Source organism: Notamacropus eugenii, chromosome 1 (genome assembly GCF_028372415.1).
Source record: "Notamacropus eugenii isolate mMacEug1 chromosome 1, mMacEug1.pri_v2, whole genome shotgun sequence".
NCBI classification, from domain to species: domain Eukaryota; kingdom Metazoa; phylum Chordata; class Mammalia; order Diprotodontia; family Macropodidae; genus Notamacropus; species Notamacropus eugenii.
The window spans coordinates 448,541,441-448,556,041 of record NC_092872.1 but is presented as its reverse complement, the minus strand read 5'-3'; the positions used below and the strand labels follow the sequence as shown (position 1 = coordinate 448,556,041).

The window sequence follows — 14,601 nt, the reverse complement described above, 5'->3', positions numbered from 1 at the left end:
TGGGACTGTTGGGAGCAAAGTATATCATAAAGCCCTACTGACACGTTAGACGTTATCAGAGTAACGCTGATTTTATGAATGAGGACCCTGGACGGAGACATTATGACATAAAGTCCCACCATAAGTAGAAAGGTCTGACCTTGAGACCTGTGACTCAGGACTTGTATTTGTTTCAAAGACACCAATATCTTACATCAGCTGCTCTAGTGACACGTATTTTCTGAAACATTTGCTGGCGGGACTTTGTAGAATGTGGAATTATGTTGCAACTAAATGTCCACAAAATACGGCCATCCCACCAGGTGATGATGAGCCAACAGACTGACAAGCTGGAGAAGGGACTTCAGTCATACAGCGGATGGCAGGAATCCACCAGCTGCCAAGTGTTGGTAGCCAGAGTGTCGTTCACAATAAAGTAATTCTCAAAGAAATCTAAGAAGGGGCAGTGAGGAAAGCAAGCTTGTGTATGTGCAGCCAGATAAGCACTGGATTTAGTCAAGACTTTGGAGGCAGCAAATGGCTCAGCGGATAGAACACTGGGCCTGGGGCAGGATGACCTGAACTCAAATCTGGCCTCAGACACTTACCGCTAGTATGGCCCTGGGCAAGTCATTTAACCTTTGTCTGCCTGAGTTTCCTCATCTGTAAAATGAAGATAAGAATAGCACCGACCTCACAGGTTGTTGTGAGTGTACAATGAGATAATACTTGTAAAGCATTTGATGAATCCTAAAGTGCTATGGAAATGCTAATTGTTATTATTATTTTATTATTATAATATGGCCTGTGCTGAAAGCTTGCTGCTGCTGCTTACCACCAGGGTGACCTTGGACAAGTCATTTACCTCAGTAGGCCTCAGTTTCCTCCTCTGTAAAATGAGAAGGTTGGTTCAGATGACCTCTAAGGCCTCTCCCTGCTCTTGTGAAAAAAAAAAAAAAGAAAGCACCAGGCTTGGAGTTAGAAGATCCAGGGTCACAGTTCAGCTCTTCCACTTGGGTAAGTCACCTTTACCTTCTAAGGCCTCATTTTCTAATGCAATAAAAGGGGGACAATTATACATACTTCTTAGGTTAAATGTGAAAATCACATGAGCTTGTGATACATCAAGAGCTTTGTAAACTGCAAAGCACTATGAAAATGTAAGCTATTAATGAGAGCTTTGGCTTAGACATTTAAATAAAGCTCTGAGCTCTGGGAAGCCTAAATTTCAAGCCTAATTCCCCTTCTTATAGAAAAAGTTCAGCATCCTTTCTGGGCATGTCTGACAGCCACCCGCTCTAACCTCCTATGAATGTAGGCCAGAATTTCCCTCCAAATTGGATCCTCTAGAATAAAAATGCATGAACTGTGGAGGAACACACACCATTCAGATCTGTTTTCCAATTATCTATAAATGTAGCTCCCATTCTGGATGTTACTACATGTCTCCACACGCCGCTGGCCCTTCCTGCATCCAACCTGCATCAGCAATAACAGTGCTCAGAAACAAATTTGCCTTATGTCTTGGCCTATAGAGGCAATTGCTGAAATCAATGTCTGATCAAATTTCTGCTGTGGCAGACAGCTTGTCGCTACATATTTTTATGTCAGTCAAGAAGAGGGAGGTGCTGGGCTTATGAGTTGGGGAACACTGAGTGGAAGTGACGGGGCAGCCCTTTCTAGAGAGACAAGGGTGAGCCAGGCGGACTCCAAATGCTCAGGGCACAGACTAGCCTTTGCAACAACACTACCCCCAGAACACAGGGCTGCCAATGCACCAAAGATTAGTAGGCAGTAATACACTATAGACGTGGTTTGCTACCAAAACAACCCCATGCTGCATTCCCAAAAACTCAAACTACCCAGGAGCTGATTAATTTGCCAAAGTTTTTGATCCTACTTGGGTCTAGATTGTACTGTTTTCATATTATATTTTGTATAGAAACTCTTTTACTACATGGCATAGTATAGCAGATTTGAAGTCAGAAAGCCTGAGTTAGAATACCACCTGATCCTTTTTAAATGTATAGTCATAGGCAATTTGCTTCTCTGGGACTCAGTTTTTTTATCTACAAAATGGGGACAACATTTGCTTTACCCAGCTTCCTCATGGGACTATACTACAGAAATAGGAACCCTAGTGTTTCTCCCTTCAGTTCTCTGCCTTTTGATTAACTATCAAATCCTTCTAAGCATGCCTCACATGACATTGCCCTGACCAACACTGTTCAATAATGCTATCAATATGAGATGACCTAAACTCAGCAGACCATTGTAAAACCTTACTGTTACAGCATTGAGAGGAACTGGCCTAGCTCTTGAGACCAGCATTACCATGGATCCAAATCCAACTCCATGCCCTTGTCCTTAGTACCTAAAGTTACATTTTTTTCCCCAAGAATCAATGAACAGTAATAAGTGGAATAAGCATGTAAAAGATCCCTGAATTTGGAGTCAGGAGACTCCTGGTTTCACATCCCAGCTCTTCAATCGACGGTAGGCTTCCATGATTCAGAAAACAAAGGGTTTGTAGTCTTTTAGGTCCCTTCTAACTCTAACTCCTATGATCCTATAAAGCACCTTTCCTTCCTCCATAAGAGAGACAATTGCAAATAACCACATGGCGCTTAATAGCATCAAATGGAAAGAGAATTTCCAAGCCTGCTGCAGAACCATCTCATGGTTGAACACAAAACAAAACTAGAAACATCCTCCCCTTTCACACTCTCTGTTTCCACCCTCAGAATCACAATGATGCTTTAAATATCTCCAAAGTTCTGTACATCCATTTGGATTATAAAAAATGTTCTTCCCAATATAGAAGGTAGGTTGTTTTTTTCAAGGTCTGAAAACCAACTTAGAAACAGAAAGCCTCTTGTGCAGATACAAGTCTAAAGATATTCCATCTGAAGTAAACACCATTCCTCTTTTATCCAAATTTATAAACAACAAATGTACAATATTTTTACCCAGCTTAGCAGCTGGAGGAGAGGTTGTCAGCATGCATTCTTTTTTTCAAAATAAATTAATCCTTACTCTGGTGGTTTGAGATTATGCACTGTATTATACAACAGCGCCTTATCAAGCCTCATCAGTGAAGATGGAATTCATGTCTGTAAAATGCTGCAGGCAATCACAGTTTCATATTTTATCATGTTGATAAGGATATCGCAAATTCTCTGAAGCATTTCAAAATGCTTAAATGAAAAAGGAGAAATGCAACTAAAAGGCTTTTTATATGGTTTGTTGTGGGTTATTATGAGTTATTTATAAACCCCAAAAAGAAAGATTTGACATTTCCAATGTAAAAGATTGGAGTATTTAATGGTACATTTTTTTGCTCTTTCCAATTGAACATCCTCAATCACTTTTAAAATCATTAATATTTACTCTTCTGTCAAGCAGAAGCCTTAAAAAGGGAGAATCTTCCAACTCTCTCACTGACAATAACAACAACTCATACTTATCTAGTGCTTTGAGGTTGACAAGGTGTTATCCTCAAAACTACCCTGTGAGGTAGCTAGTGGAATTAAATCCCCCATTTTATAGATGAAAAAACCGAGGCTCAAAGAGGGATTTCCCCATAGTCCTCCAGCTACGAAGTATCAGAGCTGCATCCTGAGTGCCTCATGCTCTCCACCATTTCAGGCTCTCTGACACTTCTCTCCTATGCCTCTTAGCAGTGATCTGATGATCCATTTGCCCAGAAATTGTGGGTGTATGTGGGTTTGAAACAGGAAATGACAGAGAGTGCTGAAAGAATTATATAGCCTTGTCAAGTTTGTGAGAGAAAAGAAAAAAGCTAGGCTTCTCTATGTGTCTGTCTATTGCTTGTTCCTTCCTTCCTTTCTTCCTTCCTTCCTTCCCTCCTTCCTGCATTTCTTCCTTCCTTCCACAAACTTAAAGCCTTGAAGTAGGGAGAATCAAGAAGCAATATGACATAGTAGGAAAAAAACAATGGACTTGGACTCAGAAGATTTGTGTTCAAATTCTAGATTTCAATTTTTACCAGCTTTATGACCTAAGGCAAGTCACTTAACTTTTTCAGACCTCAGAGTTCATCTCTAAGGTTCCTTCCACTAAAAATCTCAGCTATATCACTCTTTGAAATATTAAAATTATTTCTCCCTAAAAACTGATAAGCCACTAGAAATTTAAAATGAATTTTATGCTATCAGTCGATCCTTTATTCAACTCTTTCATAAGAATGAAATTATTGTCAGATAAAACTTTGGTAATACAATTTTTTCCAAGTGTTTTGAGAATTAACTTTGTGACTTTGAATAGGTCACTTTTCTAGGACTCAGTTTCCTCTACTGGTAAATAAGGGGTTAAACCACCTGATCTCTAACATGCCTTCCAGCTATGCATGTTTAAGAACCTATGTTGTAACATAGAATGTTACATTCTATGTAACATTCTATGTTCTAAGGCCTCATTCAGCTTTAACATTCTCTGAGTTCACAATTTTTCTCTTCCTTGAATCTAAAAATATAGCATGAGCTATGCCACCTACCTGGAAAAGAGCACAATGAACATAAAAGAATTTATAATATGCTGACCTTCAGTAAAGAACCTATAAATTACAAAATGTCAATGGGAGTTTGGAGCCTAGTAAGCATCTTAACAATATTCAGGGTCTCTTATCTCCTTTGGCCTTAGTTCATCTGAAGATCCTCCAAATAAGAAAAATCCACAACTTTTACTTCACTTGTTAAATCCTTCATCACAAGGAAAAGAGATGGGGGTGGGAAGGGGAGGTTTTTTTCTCCATTATAAATACTAAATAAGTGAGCACCAAGCCTAGGGGCCATTTATTAGTCACTATGTTTGTCTGACAATGTGTAAGGCTCTTTCAAATAATGCTCCCAAGGGTACTCACATTTAAATTATGTGGACTATACAGTGAATTTCCTCCCAGGCCATCACTGTAGCCTCCCGTCTGATTGATAACATGACGGAGGGTATCCACCTGTGAGATGAAACAGAATTCATCATCCCAAATCTATTAAAAGATCATCACTTACAAAAGGAAACATTTTGAATTATATGTGCCATAAGGGTTTAGCATCCTCCATGAAAGACAAATTTATCAATCAAAAATGACTGGCAGAATTTCAACAATTCCTTGCATATTTAAACTCACATCTTTTGCTCATGCCAGCAAAACAGTTACACCTTTGTGGCAATGCAAATGTTAGGTTTGACTCAGTGTGGTCAACAGCAACCATTTGGGTGTGGCTGAAAAAGCTCTTAATGGATGTGAGTTTGTGCACATGATCACACACACACTAGATGTATTAAATACCTTATCGGTCCAAATATAGGGTACACTCTTTACCCAAATCTGAATTATATAATTCCTGAGTATAGCCTATAACCATGCTAAAATCAGTATACACCAGACAATAACCAAACAAAGACAGAGAAAGCAATAATGATAAAAAAGAAATAAAACATCTTTATTGCATTTGAAAAATGTTTTTAAAAGACTCATCTCTCACAATATATTTTAAGGTAAATTTTATGTAATTATTTTTCAGTGTTTACCTACAGAATTTTTTTTCCTTTCAAAGAGATATCCTCTTAGGGATATGTTTTATATTTAGGGATGGCCTATATTTGAACCAATATGGTAGGTAGTTGTATTGAGAATGGAAAATACTTTGGCAGCTCAGGTTTTTGTGTTCTGGCTTAAAAAAAAAAGGACAATGAAACAGATTATTTTTTAAAAAAAGGAAACCCAACAGTTCTCTCAAATTTAACTATAAAAGTAAGAGGCACCAATCCCCCCCTGCCATGAGCTCAAGCCAGAGCCGAATGCATTCACAAAGTTTGTCAGGTTTGAATCTTCAAAAATCACTATTTATTTGAATTCTTGTTAAATTATATAATGGGGTAGTTAGGGCTCCGACACTCAGTAGCTATGTGATTTTTTAGGAACTGAGTCTTAGGTTCCTCATCTGTGAAATGGGAATAATAATCCTTGCACTCCCTACCTCACAGGGTGGTTGTGAGGAAAGCGCTTTGTTAACCATAAAGCGTTGTAGATACGGGAGCTATTATTATTAGGTCACATTTAGAAATAGAAAGTATAGGTTCTGCAGAGAAGTACAGAATGGTTCAGTGGAGCCAGAGTAAGGTGGAGTTTTGAGCCCAAACCCTACCCTGATAGAAAGGCTCTAGTTGGAGGGCACTTCTCCTACCTGTGATTGCACATTGGCTCCGACTTGGGACCCTTGGTAAGAATCCCCATTCAGACTCTGCATGTTCATGAACATGTCCCCAGAATTTGGGAGGTTAAAAGAACCAGAAGAACCTAGAAAGGAAAGAGTTAAGTAGCTGAATAACAGAGAGCTACACACATAACCCCCAGACATCTAGAGGCAAGAGAACTGAGAACAGGGAGAGGAGGAAGAAAAGGAAAAGGTTGTGCATAACATAAATATTTCAAGATCTAAGAGAATGGAGAGCACCTGCATGGGTTCAGGTGCTATGAGAGAAAGATAACCACTTGGAGGACTTGCTTTTGAGTTCAGTTCTGTTAATGGGCAATGCTGAGTACAAAATAGGGCAGTCACTGGCCTGGAACTTTTCTTTCTTTCTATGCCCATAAGTTAATTATTAAAAAAGGCCCTTCAACATCATTAGCTATCATGGTGGACAATTACCCAGAGAAGAAAAATTTGCTTGAAGTTCGATTTTAACAACAAGCTCTATTTTAACTTTCCTCTAGAGAGTCACAATCTTCATGTTCCATTAAAAAATACTCTGAACTTTTACTTTTGCGTGTATTTTTAAAAGGTCTCCTTAGGAAGGTAATGATTCTTAATTGCCAATTAAGTCAATTTGTTATTGGGGTACTAGAATGTCTTTCATTTTTATTTAGGTTTGCCACAATTTGCAAATGTTCTTTACCCCACTGTAAAGTTCACATCTCTGTGAACTTTACAGTTTTTGCCTAAACTTTGCTGCGGTGTGATTCCAGTGGGGGCTGCACTAATGGAGAAGCAATGTGGAAAGAACCAGTCAAGAGACCTGAGTTCAGGTCTACTCTACCACTTAATAGCTGTGGTACCTTGAGTAAGTCACTCCACCTCTTAGAGTCTCAGTTTCTTCATTATACGGGCAGAATAGTATTTGTACTATCTAACTTTAGAGTTTGTATGCAGACCATTTGAGATTATGAAAGTAAAATATATCATAACTATAAAGTCCTTGAGAAATGTCAGATACTATTTTTATTGATATTTATAAAGCCCCCAACTTTAAATCCCTGATTATGATTCACACTACAAAGACAATACGTAAGTAAAAGGAGTTGAAGTGGGCAAAATTTAGCAAAATTCTAAAATTAACAGGACCATGTTCTTGGGCAGTTAGGTGGTATGGTGGATAAGAGTGCCAGGCCTGGGGTCATTTAGGCTCATCTTCCTGAGTTCAAATCTTGCCTCAGATACTTAGCAGTTGTGTGACTCTGAGCAAGTAAGTCACTTAACCTTGCTGGCCTCAGTTTCCTCATCTGTAAAATAAGCTGGAGAAAAAAATGACAAACCACTCTAGTGTCTTCGCAAAGAAAACCCCAAAAGGAGTCACAGTCAGACAAAACTGAAAAGCATCTAAACAACAATAGTATTTAGTTATGTTATGTACAAAGTGCTTGCAATAAACTCTAATCTCAACTACAAGAAGCAGCCAGCAACATGTACATTTTCCATCTCTGATATTTCATGCTTTTGGAGCTTGTTAACCCTTAAAGTAATAAATTGAACAGTAAATAAAAGAGCCATTAGTGATAGAACTTGACTTGTCTGCTTATTGAATAAAAATACTTTTATTGAAACGTCTAAGAAAAAAATCCTTGACTCATAACAAAAAAGTGAAGTTTTCCTTATAGATCAATTGATTTACACATTCCTTTACAAAGCTGTAATAATATGTAGTCAAATTTTGGGGGTCATTCATTCACAGAATCGGAAATTAAAATGGGAAAGACCTCAAATCATCTAGTCCAATCCTTTCATTTTACAGATGAGGAAACTGAGATCCAGAGAAGTCAGTTGACTAAGAGACCATCTGTTCTAACACCTTAATTTTACAAACATGAAAATAGGACTCAGAGATGCCAAGTGACTTGCCCAAGGTCATAGAGTTAAGTTTAAGGCAGAGCCAGAACAAAGTCTAGCATATTCCCTCCATTATGCCAGGCTGCCTCTACAGGCTAGGTAAGCATCTGAGCAATGAAGGCAAGTCCCCATGTGTCCCTGTGTGACCACTCTTCCCTCTTCTGCTTTGTGGGATGCATGTCATGAAGCTTCGTGTACCAGAAAGCACAGAGAAGTGCTCAATACCTACCAGAATTTGGTGTAGTGGGCGAATTCGTTTGATTATTCTGGACTGCTGCAGCCACAGCATGTGCAGCTGTCACTGCTGTTTTTGCAGCGTAGAGATTGGCTTCTTCCTGAAACTTCCCTATGTTCTTCTTGTACCTGATTCTCTTGTTGCCAAACCAGTTGGACACCTACAGATAGTGGGGATGGAGGAGGGGCAGAGAAGACAAAAGCATACAAAAAGGTCAAATCAGCATGACTACCCAAGATGACATTCTATTCACCACAGTCTTACTTCCCAGGCCTGAAACCTTACAGTTATAATGATCAAGAATCAATTATGTGATATTATAAATATGACTAGGACATAGTTTTCTTCTTTTCTTGCCAAGAACGTGTTGATGTGTCAACTCTTTTAAAACAAAAAGTTATCTGGGATTTGTCCAATGTGATTAAGATAGCATGCATTACTGTTCCTAAAATCACATTTATCAAGGATATTGTGAGTGTTTTAATTCCCCAAAGCACCTGAAATAGGCTGGGATAAGGGTGCCAGGGAGATATATTTGATACCATGCTTCACATACTGTAGGTACTTAATAAATCTCTGTTAAGATTTTTTTTGAATATTTTTATTCAAAATAAAAAAAATTTATTTTTGAATAATTTTGTCTAAAAAAGAATTCTTCCATTAAAGCTCTCCCTTTAACATGCCTTACTGTGATATGGAGGTGACCCGGGGTTTTTGAGGGCCATGATCATGAAATATAAACTCTTCTGAATCCTATGAAGCTGAAAAGGCTTCAAGAATAGGCCCCCTGATGGTCAGTTTGTAGGCCTGTCCTCCAAGTACCTCATTGTAGGGGAGCTCATCACCATAAGCATGTCACCAAAGAATGATTAAAAACCTTAGCCACAGCAACACATGAAACTGGCTTCTAATGCATGGAAGGTCTGCGACCTGCACCAGGAGAGAGAGTGCCCACCCTGATGGAATTACAGCTCTTGTGAAGCACTGAAGAAAAAGAATAAGAGATATTTGGAAAAGAATGAATTGTTCTTTATTTCTGGGCTGGAACAACTTTGGCAGTAGTATAGCTAAGAATCATGTTTGTTCTACTGAAAATAAAAGGAATAATATAAATCAGTAATGAATGGAAAGTCACTTTGTCTTCTGTCTTTGAAGATACTGTATGACTGCCAACACAGCTCTCAGGCTCTACTTGTTAACCCATGCAAATGTCACAACTTGAAAACTTAAGTAATTTCTATTCTGAAACAGAAGGGCCACTCATATTTCTGTAGTTTCCTATGCTACCTGCAAGATTTCAGCCAGTGTCACACCCCTAAAGCTTCCAAGATGCCCCAGGCAACAGGAACATTTCCACCATCACCATTTTCACAGCACAGACTCATGCCTTACAGGATTACAGGAGGGTATTTAAGCACCTGCAGATCAGTTATGTGGAGAAGCCAAAACCCACACAGTAATTTAAAAGAAATTACCCACTTTATATGTAAAAGAATCTGCTCTCCTGGTTTTTAAAATTAATAGTTTAAAATATATTTCTTTAATTCCTTAATCAGTTTCTCTAAGGAGTACACACAAAGATACTGGGATAGGGCCACTGTTCTAAATAACTAACCCAGGTCACTGGCAAGTTGTTATTACCATATGACAGTTCAGGGCCTCCGGGAAGAAATAAAGGGGTGGTTGAAAATTCCCAACCTATTTCATACCACCTGGCACACTTATTGTCATCTCTGCCAAATCTTTAATTAGCTTGGATACCAAATACCTCTCTGACCTCAGTGGAACTCGTACTTCCATAAGACATCAGAGGTTACTGGTAAGGAGGCCACGTGAGAGAAGCAAAGTTTGCCTTGCTGCTTCAGTCCATATTTTATGCTACTGAAGGTGTCCAAATGAACTATACCTGTCCTGGGGGACCAATGTCCTCTAAGACAAACACTGTACCCTCTGAAACAACTAATTTCAGAATGAAAGAAATAAAAATTAGGAGGGAAAAATGTGGTTGGGGATGTCCTTAATAGATTCCCAGAAATTCATAATCTACTGCTATTTCATTCTGCAGAGATGTCCTTCAATCAGTTATGTTCATTTGGTATCTAGCTTTTACAAGAGGGTAGAAGGGATGAATTGTGTTAACAAGAAACGCACATATTTGTTAGTAATTATCAAATTTAACCCTTGGCTATTGAGACCAAAATTGTGGTATTCAACTAAAAAGTATGCCATGCCCCAGGTGGGTTTGTTTTAAAAAGATCTTATTCACATTAATGTTTTCCATAGCTGTCCTCAGTGAGTCCACTAAGTAGCCAATTTAAAATAGGTTCCAGAACAAAGAAATGTAAATGATGGTAATCAAGTGAACCTGTGATTTTTAAGAGTTCCTAATAATGAAGACAGGGAACACTTGGTATCAAAGGGGATCATAAGATCACAGGTTTACTGTTGGAAGACATCTCAAAGGTCATCTGGTTCAAATCCTAAACAAATTAATTCCATTTGCATCCCTAAAAATAGTCACATGTCACTAGAAGGCCATCAGTTATGAAGAATTAACTACTCGCTGAGGAAGTCCATCCCTGGATAGCTGCAATTGTAGGAATCTTTCCCTTAGCAAGCCAAAATATGGTAACATCCTTTCACTGTTCTTACTTCCTCCCTGTAAATCTAAGTGAAGTCATTTTCATCTCTGTTCTACCCGTCATCTTTTCTGTAGATTGAACATTCCTAGTGTCTTCACTGATGCCCATATGGTATAGTTTGAGTCCTTTCACCATTCTGGTTACCTCAGTCTTGTCAACATAACTTCTTAATACAGCATACATTAAAGGACACAATACTTCAAAGTTGATTGACCAAAGCAAAATATGATGGACCTATCAGTCCCTCGATCCCTCATTCTAGACATAATGCCTACTGATTACTTAGGTAATCATTACCATAAACTTTCTAACAATTAGAGCTAACCCAAAAATTAACTCTCTGGGTTGCTAGATCAATACAATCATATTGAGCTAACATTTAACAAAAATCCCAAGTTTTTTTTTCATATGAACTGTTTTCTAGATATATCTCGCCCATCTCGTACCTGTACAATTAATCTATTCTAGACCAGCGGTGTCAAACTCAAACGTAAATGGCCACTCACCTATACATAAAGATCCCTGCAGGCCACATATTGACTCAGAAAACCACATGTTAATATTAATCTATGTTTTACTGTATTTTTATTTATGTTGTTAAATATTTTCCAATTACATTTGAATCTGGCTCAGGCCACATTCAGGAGTGTTGTGGGCCCACATGCAGCCCATCCCTCTGCACTAGATTATAGAAAAGAAAAAAAAAGTTGGAGATAACTAGTCAAAATGTATGTATATACAAGATGGTCTATTTTCTACACTGTAAAAAAAACAACAAAGAAGAATTCAGAGAATCAAGAGATTTATATGAAATAATACAGAGTAATAAGTAAACAGAACCAGAAAGGAATATACATATATATTACATACAATAACATAAATGGAAAGAACAACAATAACAACCAAACGCAGAAACTAAACACTGCATGCAAATCGTAACAACTAATCTTGACCCCAGAGATGGGTGTCTCTGGATGTGGACTATTGCAAACAGTCACGGATGATGTGGTAATTAGTTTTGCTGAACTGTTCTGTGCTGCCCCCTCACCAAAACACTTTTTGAAATCTTTCTTATAAGGGATACGGTGGGAGGAGGAAGAAATAAATGTGATAAAATTGAAAGGAAATAATTCAGAAAGGAATATCATATAAAAGCAAAAGGTTTTTTTTAAAAAAAAGATAAGTATACTGTCATGGGCAGACTCTAAAAGGAAATATAGGTCCAGAAGAACTAATGTCCCTACAATATGAAATTCTGATTAGCTGATCCCAAATAATCACAATGAGGAAGAAAAATAGAAGATACTCTGTAGCAAGATTCTTAAGAAAATGTGTATCATTCAATTCAACAAATATTTCTTACGTGCTTACTATGTTCTAGGGCTTATACTAGATACTGGGAATACAAGGACAAAAAGTGAAAATCACTTCCTCATCCCCATGGAGAATATATTTTCTGCGGAGATAAAATATGTACATAAATATAAAATATATACAAATTCAATACAAAGTGCTTTGGGGTAGAGGAGAATGCTAACAAATTGGGGAGGAAACAAGGAAAGACACACAATGGGTAGCACTTGAGATGAGCCTTGCATTAAACTATGGATTTCATAACATGGAAATGAAGAGGGCAAGCATTCTAGGTATGGTGAATAATGCAAAGGCACTGAGGTGGGAGATGGGCTGTTATCCATGGGGAACCAGAAGTAAACTAGTTTGACTTGTGGGTTGGAAGTAGAGTGGGAAAGAGACTAAAATAAGTCTGGCAAGATAGATTGGAGCCAGAGGATGAACATTTTTAAATGCTAAACATTGTTTCATCTTCGTAACACCAACCCCTGTTATAGTACATTGTACATAGAAGGTACTTACTAAGGATTGTTGGATTTATTACACTCCTAAAGAAATCAGTATTCTGTATAGAATCCTATTTGACGAGAGTCAGAGAGGCACTTAGCAAAGGACGGATTTAGAGAAGTGGTATAGAACTGTGAGAACAATGGGAAGGCTAAGCCCAGAATGACCTGAGGCATGGAAAAAATTCAAAAAACAATACAAAATTATTGGAGAAGAAATTTATTAATCTTTTGAGATACGTATGTAAAAAGAACCAAAACTGCAGGTAGTCTGAAGGGTAATGGAAAAAAACTAGACATAGCTGGAAGAAAGCTACAGTACATTACCATTGATGACCTATGTGTTAAATAAAAAATTTCATAGGGGTGGAGACAAGATGGTGGTGCAGAAGCAGGGACCTGCTAGAGCTTTCCCCCCCAAACACTTCAAAAAAATCTGTAAAAAATGACTCTAAACAAATTCTAGAGCAGCAGAAGCCACAAAAGGACAGATTAAAGCAGATTTCTAGCCCAAGACAATCTGAAAGATGGACAAGAAGGATCTATTGCACCAGGTTGGAAGCAGAATACTGTGCAACAGGCACAGACAGAACTGAAGCAGGCCTTACAGGACTAAATTGCTGAAGGCTGCTGTGGTTTCCATACTTCTCAACCCACCAAACCCAACAATACCAGACAGCTTTGAAGATCAGTGGTAAGGGTCTCTCACCTGACTGAGAGGGGACCATGGTCTGGCCCTGGCTCAGTCTCATCCAGGATCCAGCCCTAGCCTCAGGGAGGTAGCAGTCATTGCTGAAGCAGAGGTTGCTTCTGGAGCCCTACACTTAATAAAGAGCTCAAAAGTCAAGTAATTGCCTGGAAAAATGAGCAAACAAGAGAAAAAGAAACACACTATAGATTCTTACTTTCTCAGTGAAGAGGTATTTTCTTACATCACTGAGGAGGAAAATCAAAACATACAACCAGAAGAAGACAAAACAGCCAAAGGTCCTGCATCCAAAGCCTCCAAGAAAAATAAGAACTAGTTTCAGATCATAAAAGAACTCAAAAAGGATTTTGAAAACCAAGTAAGAGAAGTGGAGGAAAAATTGGGAAGAGAAATGAGAGAGATACAAGAAAATCATGAAAAATTAGTCAAACAGCTAAAGGAAACCCCCCAAAAAATTCTGAAAAAAAATAACAGCTTTAAAATTAGACTAACCCAAATGGCAAAGAGGTCTAAAAAGTCAATGAGGAAAAGAATGCCTTAAAAAGCTAAAGGGACCAAAGGGAAAAGGAGGTTGAAAAGCTCACTGAAGAAAATAATTCCTTGAGAATAGAGTGGAGCAAATGGAAGCCTGTGACTTTATGAGAACTCAAGAAATTATAAAACAAAACCAAAAGAATGAAAAAAAGAAGACAATGTGAAGTATCTCATTGGAAAAAACAATTGACCTGGAAAATGGATCCAGGAGAGATAATTTTTAAATTATTGGACTACCTGAAAAGCATGATTAACAAAAAAGATCATCTTTCAAAAAATTATCAGATTTCAAAAGTCAAATATTCCAATTATTCTAGAACCAGAGGGTAAAATAGAAATGGAAAGAATCCACCCATCATCTCCTGAAAGAGATCCCAAAAGGAAAAATCCTAGGAATACTGTAGCCAAATTTCAAAGTTCCTATGTCAGGGAGAAAATATTACAAGCAGCCAGAAAGAAACAATTCAAGTATTGTGGAAACACAATCAGAATAACACAAGATTTAGCAGCTTCTATA

General features: G+C 38.0%; 1 protein-coding gene across 8 annotated transcripts in view; it reads right to left on the bottom strand.

Annotated features, from left to right (window-relative positions):
- PBX3 (PBX homeobox 3) overlaps positions 1-14,601 on the bottom strand; it is a 293,993-nt gene that overhangs the window by 1,896 nt on the left and 277,496 nt on the right. For 5 of the 8 annotated variants that reach the window (XM_072631933.1, XM_072631935.1, XM_072631938.1 and 2 more), the window contains 3 exons: positions 8,335-8,500; positions 6,186-6,298; positions 4,862-4,951 (listed from right to left, as the gene is read on the bottom strand). In XM_072631933.1, the coding sequence (XP_072488034.1) occupies positions 4,862-4,951; positions 6,186-6,298; positions 8,335-8,500 (369 nt within the window). Of the gene's footprint in view, positions 643-4,861; positions 4,952-6,185; positions 6,299-8,334; positions 8,501-14,601 lie in introns of all 8 variants that reach the window. The other 3 variants (XM_072631934.1, XM_072631937.1, XM_072631936.1) reach the window with 3 other exon arrangements.